The following is a 17611-nucleotide window of genomic DNA, read 5'->3' on the forward strand; positions in this document are numbered from 1 at the left end:
AAGTCAGTTTTTACAGGTATCTAGGCATTTACTTAACCAGTTTAGCTGGAAAACACATCAATAATTTATGCTCCCTTTACAGCAGAGGTTGTATTTTCTGCGCAGAATTAGGGTGTTTGGGGTTGATCAGAAGATCTTTTTTTTCTGTTTTATCAGGCTGTTTTGGAAATCATTCCGGTATGGGGTGTCATCTTGGTACGGTAATCTCTCTGTCCAGTTAAAATCTAAGCTTGCTCGTCTGGTGAAGACTGCCATTAAAGTTGTAGGGATAACTGAAAACTCTTTCCTGCAGTCCATGCATCAACAATCTGTTCTCAAACAAGCACAACGAGCTTTGTCGGATCATTCCCACATCCTCTACCATGAGTATGAACTCCTACCATCTGGCAGGCGATACAGAATCCCTCAATGTAGACTGAATCACTTTAAGAACTCATTCGTGCCCATGTCAATTACAGTTTTAAATAATGGTTCCTGGGATAGGTACGGTAGTAGGATTGTGCATTCATGTCATGGTGACATTGCTATTCAGTGTTATTTATTCATTGTCATTCACTATATTGTCAGCATTTTCCTTTTAACCATATGTGGGAGACGGCTGTGCAATAGGGGTATGTGCAATATGGGTATGTGGTTTAGGGATATGTGCAATACGCATGAATCATCTGTGTGAGACTGCTGTACAATTGGGTTATGTGCAATTTGGATATGTGTATTAGGGATATGTGCAATATGCATGAGCCATTTGTGCAGAATTGTTGTCCAAAAGGGGTATGTGCAATATTGGCGTGTGTATTAAGTTATGTGCAATATGCATGAGTTATGTAATTGTGCCATGGCAGGTTTATCTGTGCAACTCTTGGGGTCCAAGACAAATTTCCCGGAGGGGACAATAAAGTGTTATATTGTATTGTATCTTAAGTGGTCTAAACATTTCTCATATGCCTGAATAAATTATGCAATATGGGATTTATCAATCAATCATAGTACACACATGACAATATTTTTATGGAGCACATGGTGAGAAAATATTTTGCAGCTTTGCTTGCTGAGTACAATTCACATTCATCAATGAGGTAAGAAAACACAACCATTTTTAACCCAAATGTGTATCATTAATTGATCACTGTATTGTTTGAGTAGTAATGATCATATTAACAGTGGTGGGCACAGGTAAGCTAATCCGATAAAAGATAATTATCGAAGCTAATGTTTTTGCTATCGGATTAGCTTTTCAGATAAGTTTTAAAACCATCATCGGACCAGTTATCTTCCGATAAATTGAGTTCTGATAACTTTCAGTCCGATAACATTTTTTTTTTTTGCTGGTAAAGTGAGCAAAGTTTAACGGTCCAAAATGTTTGGAAACCCTTATATCAAACATTTTAGTCCATCTGTTGTGTATTTGTAGCAGACTGGCTGCCTGTCACTTGCTAATGACGTCATCATTAAGTGCAAAACGTGATTGGCCGGTCAATGCAGGGAGCATTGTGGGTTGTGTTTTTCAGGTTCACTTTGGATGTTACAGTGAGTTGTCCGCTTGACACAAAAACAAAACCGAGTAATTTTAACATTCTTTTATTTATTTTATTCATGTTTAGACACTGTTTTGGATTTTTTTTAAAGGACACCTTATGTGGATTATTTATTCAGATGAATCACATTGAAACTAACAGGTAAGACTTTATATTTAATATGTGTATTTTACGCTGCCAATCAATGCATTAATGGATGTATTTCAGTTGTTTAAGCCGCAGGGTTGAAAGCGTGTGAAAAAAAATCAGCAGCATTTTAGTTCGTAAATGACGGTGTGTCTAATACCGAGATAAACTGTGACTTCTAATACTGTGTTTTACTGCTTTTGAAAGATGATGACAGTGTTTGGGGTTTTATTTTTATTTCATTCATTTTTCATGCATTCTTATGTGTTTGTGATCCTTGAATTTACCCAACAACGAAAAGTGAAAGTGAAACTGGTTTATCAGAAGCCGACAGTGTAATCTGATGTGGCCGCATCTGAATAAAAGTTATCGGTTATCTGTTATCTGTAATAAAGATACATTTTTTTGCAGTTTATTGGTTTAGCATCATAAAAGATAACTTTTCAGTTATCGGATTAATGGTTATCGAAGCTAACTTTTTGGTTAGCTGTGCCCACCACTGCATATTAATTAGAAATTATTTAACTGTGCAGTTCCTTTAATAATGTGTTGTCTAAGTTTTGTACCATTTCTGATCACAATATATGCAGACTACACACAAGTCCAAATGGACTGCACCCCTGACCACCTGTGAATGTCGCATCTGGCCACAGTCCACAGCATTCATCAATGAGCTTGACTTTGAGAATCCAACATATCCAGGCATGTACAGTGCCTTGTGTGAGTGTATCCTGAATCCTTGTTACAAGCATTCTATATTTCTGTCTACAATGGAAATGGTGACACATCAGCTTTTACATAGTTGCACCATTATTTATTCACATATAATGCCAGAATAAAATATTACAGGTGGCCAAATATTACAAGTGCTTTTTCCAGCCCAAGTATAAATAGGACTAATGCCTCCCTCTCCATCACTACATCCCTCCAGAAGCAAGGAACTCAAATTGCACTCTTTGAATGTCTTGGTTTGCCCTCAAGGAGCTGTCAGACAGCACTGAGGAAGAATACAAGAGATTAATACAGAGATGGAAAGAAAGCAGGAGGGAATAACAGACGGATGTAATCATGTGGGACAACCAAGTTGAGGAGGTACAGTAACTAAAAATAAATGTTAATATTTTTCTAAAATCATATCTGTATGAGGGTACTTTAGAAAGTTCTCATCCTCACTTGGAAACAAATGTATCTGGAGCCTCAAAATGTGACCTTTCTGGGTGAGGCAGAGTACTTTTTGAAGTCCCATCATAGACAGAGATCTTTGTTGGAGGCATCTGGAAGATGGCTTCATCAAGAAACATTCCAACCTGCTGAGAAGAGTTGGACTTGGCATAGAAAGACTCACTGAGCCAATAAGAGTGCCTGACCCGGAACACAAGCAACTTAACTCTCAGTTTAAGTATTTTGAGATTAAGACAGCCATATTGAATAAGTTGCTGAAGTTTACAAAGTCACTTAAATGATGACAAAGCAGAAAGTTTCAGCACCATGTAAGATAAGACTGTCATTTTAATAACTCCCCACTAATGCATTTAAACTTCATTATCTTAATTACAGTGTATCAAATGAAAGATGTTACAAGTAATAGCCAATTTAATATTTAATATTTCACTGGGACTTAAATTTGATCTTATTTTAATTGGCTGACCGGTGGCAGTGATGATGTTTAGCTCCCATGATAGTTTAAGTCCTTGCTGAAATGCACAGATTGGATGCTGCCAATGCTTCATCTTGTGATCTCCACACCCCACTCTAATTGCAGCCCTGGGGGGGGACTTCTCTCAAAAATGATGCATGAGTGTCTCCACTGACTGTAATCCCTGCCAAAATGAAACTCAGGACAGCAGCAGGAGATTTATTGGTGGGAATCAACAGATACTCCTAATAAGCCGTAAGTACTGCGCATCCAGAAAGTATTCACAGCGTTTCACTTAGTCCACATCTTGTTATGTTATAGCCTTATTCCAAAATGGAGCAAATTCATTTTTTCCCCTCAAAATTCTACTCGCAACACCCCATAACGACAACATGAAAAAAGGAGAGGTTTTTGTGTTGTTTGTTTGGTGGTTTTTTTGGGGGGGTTACTAAGGAGTGGCTTCTGTCAGGTCACTCTATGATACAGGCCTGATTGCTGGATTGGGAGAGTTGGTTGTCCTTAGTGAAGGGTTTGCTCTCTCCACAGAGGAATGCTGGAGCTCTGACAGAGTAACCATCAGGTTCTTGGTCACCTCCCTCAATAAGGCCCTTCTCCCCCAATCGCTCAGTTCAGACAGGTGGCCAGCTCTAGGAAGAGTCCTGGTGGATCCGAATTTCTTCCATTTACAGATGATGGAGGCCACTGTGCTCATTGAGACCTTCAAAGCAGAAATGTTTCTGTACCCTTGCCCAGATTTGTGCCTCAGACTTGTAGACCTCAGTCTTGGAGGTCTACAAACAATTCCTTTGACTTTATGCTTGATTTGTGCTCTGACATGTACTGTCAACTGTGAGACCTTATATGTAGACAGATGTATGCCTTTCCAAATCATGGTAAATGGACCTTTCCATCTGTATTAGAAGCTCAAAGTGCTTTACAGTGATGAGGGTTTTATTAAAAAGACCTGAAAGTTCAGCTACAGATTTGCCAGAAGGTACATCTGAGATTTAAGCCTAGATTTAATGCTTTGGTGAAAGAAAACCCTCCTCTGTACCACTTCATCACGAAGCTGTATAACTGGGGATACAAAATGCAAAACATGCACTATGCACAATTTCTCCAATCACAGCCACAGAAGCGTGTAACTTCTTCTGGGTTGTCTGAGTGTCTTGGTGGCTTTCCTCACTCTTCTCCTTCTTGCACAGTCACTCAGTTTTTGAGAACTGTTTACTCCACACAGATTTACCATAGAGTGCCATATTGTTTGTATTTCTTCATAACTGATGTAATAAAGTTTAAGACATATTCAGTGGCTTGGAAATGTTCATGTATCCATCCCCTGACTTGTCTGAAGAAAACTGGCAATTAAACTGACTATTTAAAGGTATTATACCAAAGGGGCTGATTACTTATGCAACCCATCATCTTGACTTTTATATTTTTAATTAATTTATATCACATTGTAGAGATTTACTTTCAGTTTGAGTCTAAGATAATTTTAAAAATTTTTATATTGAGAAGCCTGATTTACTTTTTGTATTTGAAATGCCATAAAAAATAAAATGCGTGAAATACTAAAGGGCTGAATTCCTTTGCAAGCTACTATATATATAGCAAGAGAGAGAGAGAGAGAGAGAGAGAGAGAGAGAGAGATAGAGATAATAAATTTGCAAAAATCTTAAAAAAAAAACTTTTTTACACTGTTATGATGGGGTATTGTAGGTAGAATTGAGGAAGAAGATTAATTTAATCCATTTTGGAATAAGGCTGTAACATAACAAAATGTGGAAAAAGTGAAGCGCGGTGAATACTTTCCAGATGCACAGTACACTGGACATTATTGTTACTAGTTGGGTTGTAAATGAGTTTAATGAGTAAAATATTCCATCAGACTCATCCACCTTCACCACCTATACTCATTACACCGAAACAATTCTGTCACCCTCCTTCTCATTCATACCCTTATACTCTATCTTGCAACAAATGGCCTTCATTCCCCTTCTCTCCACTGCATACTTTCACTTCCCTAAACTCAGATCAACCTGCTCCCTACTCTTATTGCAGGTTACAATGCCATCTGCAAACAAAGTCCATGTGGACTCCTGTCTGATCCCATCAGACAACCCGTCCACCACCATTGCAAATAAGAAAGGGCTGATCTGTGAGCATGTCAGCCTTCTTTACCACTTTACCACTCCTATAGTTCCACCATGTGAACTTCTCAATCACACATATAGTATCTAATAGATAGAAAAAACATTATCAACAATCAGAATCACAACAGTTACCCTTCTGAGAGGATACAAAGCTAAATTTTAAAAAATTCAGGAAAACTGAAAGCAGAACAACAAAAACTGTACACCTAACAACCAGCAATACAGTTAGTAGAACAGGTAATATCAATTTTACAGTAAAATCATGCAAACATTGATACAAGCACCAAATTTGATATGATGATTACCAAAATAGTAATTAACAAATCTGGTTGATTGGCCACTTGAAAATACAAGATGGTGGTTATTTTCCAAGATGGCCACCAAAATGACCTCCCATAAAATAAATTTTTGCATTGAAATGCTCTTATCACAATGGAAATGTTTTACAGCATCAGTGAATTCCAAGATGGTGCCTAATGCCACGATGGCCACCGAATCAACCCCAAAATCTTTTTTTTTTCCTTACAAAACTGCCATTACTTATTTGATTTGTGTGAGCTTGCTCTCAAATTGTAGGTTTTAATTTTCATGTTTCAACAGTAATATATGACACTCTTAGTGGCATAAATTGCCATTTGTCCGTGGTGTCGGCAGATATTAAAAATTATAACACAATATATTCCACACTTAACACCTTTTAGTAGGCCTACATGCAGTAGTTTCAAGATATGAAAATTTTCATAATGTGCCGAATGAAACCCATTCAGACTAAATGTATAAACTTCACTCTAATTTGGCATATAAGCAAAATAAAACATAATAAATACTATAAATAGTAAATAAAATATAACAAAATGGAATTTGACATCAGTATCATTTTTAAATCAATGAAATAGGCACTTTTCTATGCATACATGAATTTTTGGTTGGTCATGTTTGAATTTTCAATTGGCCAGTCAACTAGATACGTGGAGCAATGTCATAAGAATCACTATGGCAGATTTAGTGCTTGTACCACCGAATGCATGATTTCTCCATTATCTGCTCCATTAAGTCAGCCTCTCCTTTAGGTGGGGCTGTTCTCCATCACTCTTTCTGAATGATGGACTCCAGACCTCAAGCTTCTCTATTTCACCAGGTTCAGGTTCCTGAACAGAGTTGTTTAACATGCAACAATCCATTTTTAATGATGTTAGCATACTAAAACAAACAGAATAATGAAAATATATCAAAGGTTGGGTAGGATTACTTTGAAAGAAATACATGTGGATTACATGTATGTATGTACATACATTTGGATTACTTGTAATCTGATTACTTTTGGATTACATTTCAAAGTAATCCTACCCAAAATTGAATATACAGTAGTGTTCAGAATAATAGTAGTGCTATGTGACTAAAAAGATTAATCCAGGTTTTGAGTATATTTCTTATTGTTACATGGGAAACAAGGTACCAGTAGATTCAATAGATTCTCACAAATCCAACAAGACCAAGCATTCATGATATGCACACGCTTAAGGCTATGAAATTGGGCTATTAGTAAAAACAAGTAGAAAAGGGGGTGTTCACAATAACAGTAGTGTGGCATTCAGTCAGTGAGTTCGTCAATTTTGTGGAACACGTGTGAATCAGGTGTCCCCTATTTAAGGATGAAGCCAGCACCTGTTGAACATGCTTTTCTCTTTGAAAGCCTGAGGAAAATGGGATGTTCAAGACATTGTTCAGAAGAACAGTGTAGTTTGATTAAAAACTTGATTGGAGAGGGGAAAACTTATACGCAGGTGCAAAAAATTATAGGCTGTTCATCTACAATGATGTCCAATTCTTTAAAATGGACAAAAAATCCAGAGACGTGTGGAAGAAAACAGAAAACATCCAGGATGATCAAAGAAAGTCTGGAGTTACCTGTAAGTGCTGTGACAGTTAGAAGATGCCTGTGTGAAGCTAATTTATTTGCAAGAATCCCCTGCAAAGTCCCTCCGTTAAAAAAAGACATGTGCAGAAGAGGTTACAATTTGCCAAAGAACACATCGACTGTCCTAAAGAGAAATGGAGGAATATTTTGTGTGGACTGTGAGAGTAAATTTGTTCTTTTTGGGTCCAAGGGCCGCAGACAGTTTGTGAGACAACCCCCAAACTCTGAATTCAAGCCACAGTTCACATTGAAGACAGTGAAGCATGGTGGTGCAAGCATCATGATATGGACATGTTTCTCCTACTATGGTGTTGGGCCTATATATCGCATACCAGGTATCATGGATCAGTTTGGATATGTCAAAATACTTGAAGAGGTCATGTTGCCTTGTGCTGAAAAGGACATGCCCTTGAAATGGGTGTTTCAACAAGACAATGACCCCAAGCACCCTAGTAAACGAGCAAAATCCTGGTTCCAAACCAACAAAATGAATGCCTCGCAGATGTGAAGAAATCATGAAAAACTGTGGTTATACAACTAAATACTAGTTTAGTGATTCACGGGATTGCTAAAAAAGCAGTTTAGACATAATAGTTTTGAGTTTGTAGCGTCAACAGCAGATGCTACTATTATTGTGAACACCCCCTTTTCTACTTTTTTTTAGTAATAGCCCAATTTCATAGCCTTAAGAGTGTGCATATCATGAATGCTTGGTCTTGTTGGATTTATGAGAATCTACTGAATCTACTGGTACCTTGTTTCCCATGTAACAATAAGAAATATACTCAAAACCTGGATTAATCTTTTAGTCACATAGCACTACTATTCTGAACACTACTGTATCTTATGTGAGTCTGTGATGTTGCTCAGTTGTTCCCACTGCAGCGTATGAATATGTCATGGGTGAATTGGGAACTAGATACTAAATACTAGTTACTAAATACTAACTATATAACCAAATCAGTCAGAGATTGGTAGTGGTGGCCATGGGAAACAGAGGCTGAAATTATACGATATGAATAGCAAATGCCAAATTCATGGCACTACTGCAATTCTTTGGAGCTACAGCCCCATCAAGCCCCACAGTAGAGCTGCCTATGACTCTATTGTAAACATCATTCTGATCTTCCTTGTTACCATTTTACACACAGTTTCACACAAACAAACCTCAGCGCACTCATACATACAAAGCAGATAAAGACATAGTGGAAAAGCCCACCCTGTTGGTCTCCCTGAGCATCCTCAAATCCACAAAGCTGCTCCATCTCCAGATGACTGGGAGGGATTTTGCGGTGGACGAAGCTATGAGGGTATTTCTCCTCTGGACTGTCAAGCTCCTGACCATCCTCATACACATGTTTGAGCACTCGACCGCTGTACGATGATGCCAGCTTGAACCTCACCTATAATGTAGAGGTGAAGAGATAATGTGTTTTATTGTACTCAAGAAAATTTTGATAATATACTGAAGCTTTGAAGCTATCACACATTAATGAACAGTTTGTATATTTTGCAAGTAAAAAGAGAAAAGTTGAGAGTACAGAAAACTGTGATTAGACAAGGAGAATGTATGGATATATGCATGCACTTCCATATTACTCTGTATATATTTTCTGTGTCTGGGCTTACATTCCATGTACATCCACACCAGTACATGGAACTAAGTCTTGTATCTTGCCAGCATACACTAGCTGACAGTCAAAGTAAAAATAACCCTAACTATTCATACCTTAATGACTTGAAACACCTTAACCTGGGTAGTTATTTTAAAAAATCACTGCTGTACAGTTGTCATGATTGGTGAAACTAGCCTAGGGACAAAAAATAATTTTTGTGCTAAGCTGTAAACATGTTTGTTACTGTTGTAATTTTAACACAGGAGTCTATGGGGTAATTAATCAGTTTTCAGCAAGTCTCAAGTGGTCATACAGAGAGCTGTAACATACATCATCCGTGCTGGCTTAATTTTTTTCCGCACCAGAGGTTGCAACTTGATTATGATGTGAACTTTAAACTCATAGTGAAAAACACTGCATCATCAAACAATTGTCAAGCAGCCAAGAAATACATTGTGAGAGTACAATGTTAGAAGAGAAGCCCAAAAAGCTTCTTTAAAATGCTAGAATGCTAGCAGTCATAAAATCTCAATGCAGTCCTAAAAGTAGCAATGTGTCAGAACCTGATAGAAAAAAGGGGAAATATGCTTGTAATGCAACTCAATCTCACAACATTTCGTGATGCATCAGATAAACTAAAACTATGGTTTGTGATACCATCGTGACAAGCACCACATTTTCATGACTGGAGCACAAATTCATTTTGTGACGGGAGCATATGCGGAGTGATGTGGGGGGGAGTCTGTGGGGGTTAGCGTTCCAGTTAGGGGAAAGGAGAGGGTTTAGTTAAGGTCAGTTTTAGGGGAAGGGGCAGGGTTAAAATTAGTAATATTAAAAAAACGCACCACGAAAATGTGACTCATTCCCTGACGGGAGCACGACGAAAAACGTGAGCCTTGGCTGGTATTAGCATAAGTTCCAAATAAAAGCATTTTCTCCAGAAAAAGAGAGATTTGGTTTTCAGAAAGTATTTTTCCAAAAATATATCTTGAAATAGGAGGAGTTGTCTTAAGTTCAAAATATTTTGCTTGTTTGTTTCAGTTTCACAATACCAGAAATAGTTCTAATTTCACTAAAGTCATCAATGGCATGAAAGTCATTTTCTGAATGGCTCTAATACAAAGCTTCTTATAAAACGTGTACTTCAGGCAAACTGAAATATTCTCCAATAATCACTCACCTTTCTGGGTTTTGTGTCCTCATAGCGCTGATTCAGTTTCCTCTGGAGTTCCTCCATGGTAGCCGACTAAGTGCCAGAGGTTGAGAGAGGGTCAATCCACCCAAGAAGCTCCTTACATGTAGCAAAATGGCATCAGCTGGGTATTGTGGTACCTGGTGTAATGAAAGCATGGAGTGCTAAAAAAAACTGACGAAAGCACAGCGTGTGGAAGTCCAACTGAAGAGATGTGTGTGAGAAGTGGACGGATAAACTAAATGAGACAAAGCGGCTCCTGTGCGTCCTCCTGCATCCTGAGTTTGAGTGTACCTGCTGTTGTAGGCACCAACCTTTCTAGTTCCACTTGTTTAATTATTCACTGCAAGATTGTGTGTACACAAGGGTGGTTTGGAAACCAGAAGCTGTCATCAAAGAATTATGAGCACCAGAATAGAAGCTAGTTGCGTGCAATGCCCAGTATTTGTGAGAGTGGAGGAAAAAAGACAGTGTGCATGTGAGTTGTTAGACAGTTAAAAGACTGCCTGCCTGTCTTTCAAGTGAGGCCTAGAGCGTCACATTTCAAAGCAAACATAGCTTTTGATGTTTGTTTCTGTCAGAATGAAAATCTTTACTCTATGATTAAACAATACTTTGCTTGTTTAAAAGTGTGTTCCTTGTTTGTTTTCATCTGTGTGAATGTGAGATGTATGGGCTTGATGTTTTGAAGAAGTGCACCTCTTAAGTTAGTCGTTATTGTGTTGTTTACATTCCAAAGTTCTAGTGTCAACAAAAATTGACATGAGTGCACCTACTGTGCAACAATGAAGGTAAAATGTGCCGCTAGTTCCTGTTGTAAACACCAGGAGTCCAAAACTGACAATCGAATTGCAAGAACGTGGTGATGAATGGTTACACCAAAACAAAAGAAGGCTAAGGTAAGACACTGTCTGCATAATCAGTCACTTTAAAAGTTTATTTACTTTTGTTGAGGTAAATATGCACACATGTACATCTGTAGGAGTGCTCTCCATGTCACCACACGCTTCTAATGGCATTTTTACAGATGTTGTAGTGACCAGAAGTTGTTTACTTTACATGTTTTAGCTTGTCCTGCACCATTATATTTTAGAGCTGTTTAGCCCATGATGCTGTTAGTGTAACGCAATGCTGGAATGATTTAAATAGTTTTTGTCCCGAACGAAAAGTTGAACCTGAAAACATCTAAAAATAAGGTCCAGGTTGAAAAATCCAAGAGTGACTTTGAAGATGTTCACATGAAGGTGGGTACAATGGGCAGCAGGTGGCAGACAAAATATGTACAATTCGCCATAATCGTCCAGCATCCAGCAGGTAGCAGACATGTATATGGGATATTACATATGAAAAACAAAGTTGCTTTCAGGATTGATCTGGTGCATCAAAGGCCACCACTTTTATTTTGGCAATGAAATGATATAAAAAATATACATAAAATTGATTACTAAGGATAAAAACAAAGTTTCCCAGAAAAAATAATTGTAGTCATCAAGGATAAAAAGATCTTGGACATAGAAGGATAAAGTCCTTAGTCTTACCTTGTGGTTTTTGTTTCATTGTTTCTTTTGTTCCATCATCTTTGTTGTTTGATACACCAGTTTTTAATAACTTTTAAGGCATGAGTCAAGTCCTCTGCATTTTGAAGATAACTTCTGAGCTGAGTTTTTCAGATTAAAAATTAATTTGCGAGTTTCCATATTCTACATTTTTTGCTCAGTGACAAACGTGTTCTTGTTAATTTAGATATTTCTCCACAACTTTTGTTGCAAAGCGTTGAACTTTTTCTAAAATTTTACAGACTTGAAATTGATTTTCCACAAGTTTTGGAAGCTGCAAGACCATTTTTGATAGCAAACACCAAAACTTTCATCCTGGTTCAGAACCTACAGAACCGCCAAACTATCACTTATCTTAACTTATTTGCTACAAATGCAATAAAAACACTGCAGATATTCAAGGTCTAGACTAATTTTATACAGTGTACTCATTTTCTGTATTCATAAGTGATCAGTTTCAACTTCCAATTATATTGATTACAATTCATAATTTGTGGCCATGATTCATTAAACTGATCATGTTATAGTTTGTAATGAATGTTAGACTTATTAGCATGCCACATTTGATTTAAGTCTCTGTAAATCCTCTAATTTAACATAGATAGTTTCTTTTACATCTGATGTTAAACATAGTTTGTACTATAAATGTGTTGATGGCAGTCATAAAAAGGAGTTGTCTGTTCAGCTCATACTCCCATTATGAAGGATGAAATACCATTTTCCTGTTACAGTAGCAGAACTCATTTTTGTATTTTAATTAACTTCTACCAAACTTTGCCAGAATTAATCAACATAAACCCTATCATGTTGAAATGTATTGATACTGGTGAGATGTTGTTCATCACTTTGTACGTTCTAATGTGATTTAAGTGGGGAGGGGCTCCACTTTTTAAGAGTATGGATTCTGTCCCTACAGCATTTATCTTTCCAAACATTACATATTAGTTACTTTTTTGTGTTTCTTCATCAACTGCCAATTGAATCTAGTCACCTCAATATGTCTTTAAAAACCAAAAACTGACAGAAATCTAGACCAGAATTTGTCTTTCCTAAGGTAAATGGCTCTGCCTTCAATCCTCATTGGTAAAATAAACATTTGTAATTACATTTCAAATAAAGTAAAAATTCGCCGGGGGAACGCCTTGGGGTTCCCCCGGAGGAGCTGGAGGAGGTGTGTGTGGATCAGGAGGTCTGGGCGGCTTTGCTTGAGCTGCTGCCCCAACGACCCGACTCCGGATAAAGCCGAAGAAAATGGATGGATGGATGATGGAGATGGATGGATGGATGGATGGTATGGAATGGATGATGGATGGATGGATGGATGATGGAGTGGATGGATGGATGGATGGATAAAGTAAAAATTGTTATTTAATTTAGTGTAATTATAATTCTAATATTATTATGATTTAATCCATAGTGATGTTTTACAGAATGTTAGAACAGTCTTTGCAGGACAGGTCCTAGTCTTGATGGTGAAGGGGTATGTGGATCTCAAATCCTGCTGTTGGAAGAAGGTAGGGCCAGAGCCTATCCCAGGCTTCAGACAGGGACCAACCTGTGGCAGTGGGGTGGAGGCGGTTGGCTTCTGGCTGGCAAAATGGCAGAGATGAGTTATAACTCATTCATTCATTCATTTTCTATGCCCGCTTATTCTAAATAAGGAGAGGCGGGGGCTGATATTTTTAAATAATTTGCACATTTCCTATTAGTCCTGAGTTGATGAATACAAGGGGACCAGTTGCTTTCTATCAGAGATGCACTTCTGTCCCTGGTTATGTGAATCTGAAAGGATGCTTGAAAATCTTTTATTCTTCCTAGTACGGTATTTCCTTGATTAAATACCTGACCTTGAAGAGGGGGGCCTGCCTCATTTAATGGCAGGGTCAAAACTTCATCTGAAAAAAATAACACCTGCCTTAAATAAGCGTCTGGCATTATGTGCATTAAAAACGATTACAATTGGTCGAGTCACTCTTATTTTCTAAGTCCGCTGCGAAGTGGCACCTTAAAATCCTGAAGCCTGATTTATGCTTTTACGACTAAGAATCTCCGTGGCCACGCAGTGGACATCTGGGGTGTGTCCCTTCAATTCTCTGTCACGTTAGTGGGTGCTGTAGAACACCCAAAAAGTTATGGAGCAGCTACTGACAGCTCCACTTCTTTATACGAGTAAAAGTTGACAGTAACGTGAATTTTCCACTGTGAGATCGTAAAGTCTTATCTTTCTTATTATCAACATCCAAACCAACTTTACCGTACATACAATTTCCCTCCATGAATTGTGGGGTCATTTGAGCGTCTCTTTCCAACTATGAAGTTGGTCATATTTGCGGACTTTCTGCCAAATGTTCATGAGCAAAATGATCGGCATGACACAGTGCAAGACCTTCTAAAGCTGATGGGAGAGGAAGGAGGGACACCAGAAAAGTGATCATTGTAGCCCTGCAGTCCTCCCGTCCTTTGTGGAAGTGCACATCCAGCCTATGGAGAGTTATGCAAGCGACACAGAGGGCTCTGACTCTAAAAAGGTTGTCTTTGGTTAGCCACATCCCTGGATATGTGTGAAACTTACACCATATTACAGTGCAGACAGTAAGCAGCACTTTGTTAACAATCGGCAACCTTGAATAAAAGACTGCCACGTTTAGGTGCCGGGCTTGAAAAAATAAACACCATGGCATTTAATCAAAGAAATACGGTACTTGTTCCTATTCTACATTTCTTAATTAGTTATTACTGTAACTTGGTGCATGGAACCATTTGGTATTGCATCCAAAAAAACCAGGTCTGTGTCTGGGTTATGATCAAGTAGACTACTGTAGAACTACCTGCACAGTACAAAGGCCAATTAATCAACAATGCATGATGACCACAGTACGTAGTGTACACAGTTCAGGTTAAACACACCACATTGTGACCACGAGTGTTTCTCCTATTATAGTACAGGCCTGAGGGGCCACCGGGCCAATGAGAAGGCATTGCCAAACTGTAAATACAGTACATCATAAAATATATAGTATATACATAATACATACAGTGGCTTGCAAAAGTATTCAGCCCCTTGGTATTTCATGCATTTTAATTTGTTTATGGCATTTATGGCAAGCTGTATAACTGGGGATACAAAATGCAAAACATGCACTATGCACAATTTCTCCAATCACAGCCACAGAAGCCTATAAACTTCTTTTGGGTTGTCTGGGTGTCTTGGTGGCTTTCCTCAGTCTTCTCCTTCTTGCACAATCATTCAGTTTTGAGAACTGTCTACTCCACACAGATTTACCAGTAGTGTGCCACACTCTTTGTATTTCTTCAGTAACTGATGTAAATAAAGTGTCAAGACATATTCAGTGATTTGGAATTGTTCGTGCCTCCATCCCATGACTTGTCTGAAAAAAACTGGCAATTAAACTGATGGGTATTACACCAAAGGGGCTGATTACTTATGCAACCCATCATCTGGCTTTTATATTTTTAATTAATTTATATCAAGTTGTAGAGATTTACTTTCAGTTTGAGTCTAAGGAAGATCATTTTAGAAATTTTTATATTGGAGAAGCCTGATTGTAGTTTTTGTAGTTGAAATGCACAGAAAGAGATTAAGCGTTAAATACCAAGTGGCTGAATACGAGGGTCTGTTAGAAAAGTAATCGGACCTTTTTTATTTTTTTCAAAAAACCTGATGGATTTGAATCACTGTGCTTGCAGGAGCAAACCTTGACCTTCGTGCGCAGGCGTGTGAGACTTTCACGCATGTCGATTGCATCATTTTCTGGTAAGTCAGCCCTTTGTGTGAGGACATGTGTTTGCGCTCAGCGGATTTTTAATTTCAAGGAAATGGCGGAATGACTGAGCACGCACCTTCAAATTTGGCCAGAAACTGGGCGACAGCCAGGTGGAAACCATTCGTATGATTCAGACAGCTTTCGGTGACTTTTCGAGTTGTCGTAACTATCTGAGAATTGTGGAAGAGGTGGGCATGTCACAGCATGTCCTGTGAGACTTTCACACAGAGTGCTTTTGCTCCACCGTTAGCATCAGCATGAATTTTCCCACGCACTCTTTTCATGGCCAAATCTTCTGTCACAGTGGAATGTACCGAAAAAGTGCTGATGTCCACCTCTTCCGCAGTTTCTCGGACAGTCACATGACGGTCCCACATCACCACAGAGTTCACTTTGAAAATGATATGGTCATTTCAGCATGTTGATGGCCGACCAGAGCGTGGCTCGCTCTCCACTGTTGTGTGGACGTCTTTAAACCGGTTGTACTGCTCCTTAATCTGTGTGATGCCCATAGGATCATCACCGAAAGCCGTCTGAATCATTCGAATGGTTTCCACCTGGCTGTCGCCCAGTTTTTGGCAAAATTGGATTCGGCGCTGCTCCAGTCGTTCCGTCTTTTTCCTTGCAATGAAAATCTGCCGAGCGCACTACACATGTCCTCACACAAAGGCTGCTTACCAGAAAATGATGCAATCGACAGGCGTGAAAAAGTTCATGCATGCGCACGAAGGTTCAAGGTTTGCTCATGCAAGCGTACGTGATTCAAATCCATCAGGTTTTTACAAAAATAAAAAGGTCCGATACTTTTCTAACAGACCTCGTACTATGCAAGCCACTGTAACATAACCCACTACGTGTTGATGTGATGTATTGAAAATTATCAACACAACACAGCAGCATGCAGGTTATGACATCGCCACCTGAACTTTTTGAACTAACTATCCAGTTTCACTCTTGCTGTCACTCAGGGAATATAATAATCTAGCAGCCTGGTAGTCCCCAGGAGACTGTCACTCACCAGTTAGCCCTCTCTTAGAACCTATCTATCTCTGCTGGAGGTGGGTCCAAAACAATCACTTCCTCTTCAGGAACAAAAGCATGCTGGTTAATGTAGTTCATCAGCAAGCATATCTACATAAAAATCCAATAGGGTCAGCCAAGCAAGAAAGTATTTTAGGAGCATGTCAGTAAGGGATTCATTTACTAAGCTGCCTTTGGTTTAAGGGACTGCCACTGTAAATCTGTCTCTGTTTCTCCACATTAGCTGTCATGTATATTCTACTATCCCCACTATCCTCCCTCAATACATAGGTAAAATGAGCTTCATTACTCAGTACATGCGGCCTGCTAGCCACAAAGATCTTCCACTTTCATTTTCTCTCAACCTATGAACTAATGGTGCGAATCGAAACAGAGAAGTAATGGCTTTCGTTCCGTAGTGACAGTCATAATGCATTTGGCCCCGAATGTGCAAGACAAGCCTCATTGAGCCACATATTTAATCCCAAATGAAGGTCTATTCCCCAGATGGTGTAAAGTACTTCTACTTGATAACTATCATGAAGTGTAAATTAGACTGGAAAATCTATCATATGCTGTAGGCAATTATAAACCAAGTAAGAGGATGATGAGTGTAGGATGCTCCTCCCTAAATTCTGCAAATCTGCGGTGGATTATTTGCTGTGTACACGAGTCCACCTTGCACTGGTGTATGTCATACACCAGTCTCTTGCGCAAATTCTATATGGATCTGCATTTTTATTTGGCACAAGTTTTATGCTGTTTCCCTTCCTGAGACAATGCCACATTTCAAGGAAAATGGGCATGTGTGGTCTTGAACTGGGAGCTTTCTGTTTTGGAAGCAAGTGCACTAACTGCTTGATCAGACTGCTTGACTCTGCAAAATCAGAGTATATGGCAAATATTGTGTCTACAAATCTTCACAAACCCCAGGTATTTTTAATGTTTTGAACAAAATTGTTAACCCTATTGATTCAACTGGTGCTGTTCCCTCTGTTTCTTTGTGTGACAAATTTTGTCAATTTTTCAGTGACAAAATCTCACTCATTCGATCTTCTTTGCCAACTGTCA

General features: G+C 38.6%; 1 protein-coding gene across 1 annotated transcript in view; it reads right to left on the bottom strand.

Annotated features, from left to right (window-relative positions):
- The window catches only part of LOC117517920 (glutaredoxin domain-containing cysteine-rich protein 2), a 90792-nt gene extending 75302 nt beyond the window's left edge, over positions 1 to 15490 (bottom strand). The window contains 3 exon segments of the mRNA XM_034179052.1: positions 8591 to 8774; positions 10168 to 10233; positions 15452 to 15490. Coding sequence (XP_034034943.1) covers positions 8591 to 8774; positions 10168 to 10233; positions 15452 to 15490 — 289 coding nt within the window.
- Between the last annotated feature and the right edge of the window lie 2121 nt (positions 15491 to 17611).

The sequence above is a fragment of the Thalassophryne amazonica genome, chromosome 9 (genome assembly GCF_902500255.1).
Source record: "Thalassophryne amazonica chromosome 9, fThaAma1.1, whole genome shotgun sequence".
NCBI classification, from domain to species: domain Eukaryota; kingdom Metazoa; phylum Chordata; class Actinopteri; order Batrachoidiformes; family Batrachoididae; genus Thalassophryne; species Thalassophryne amazonica.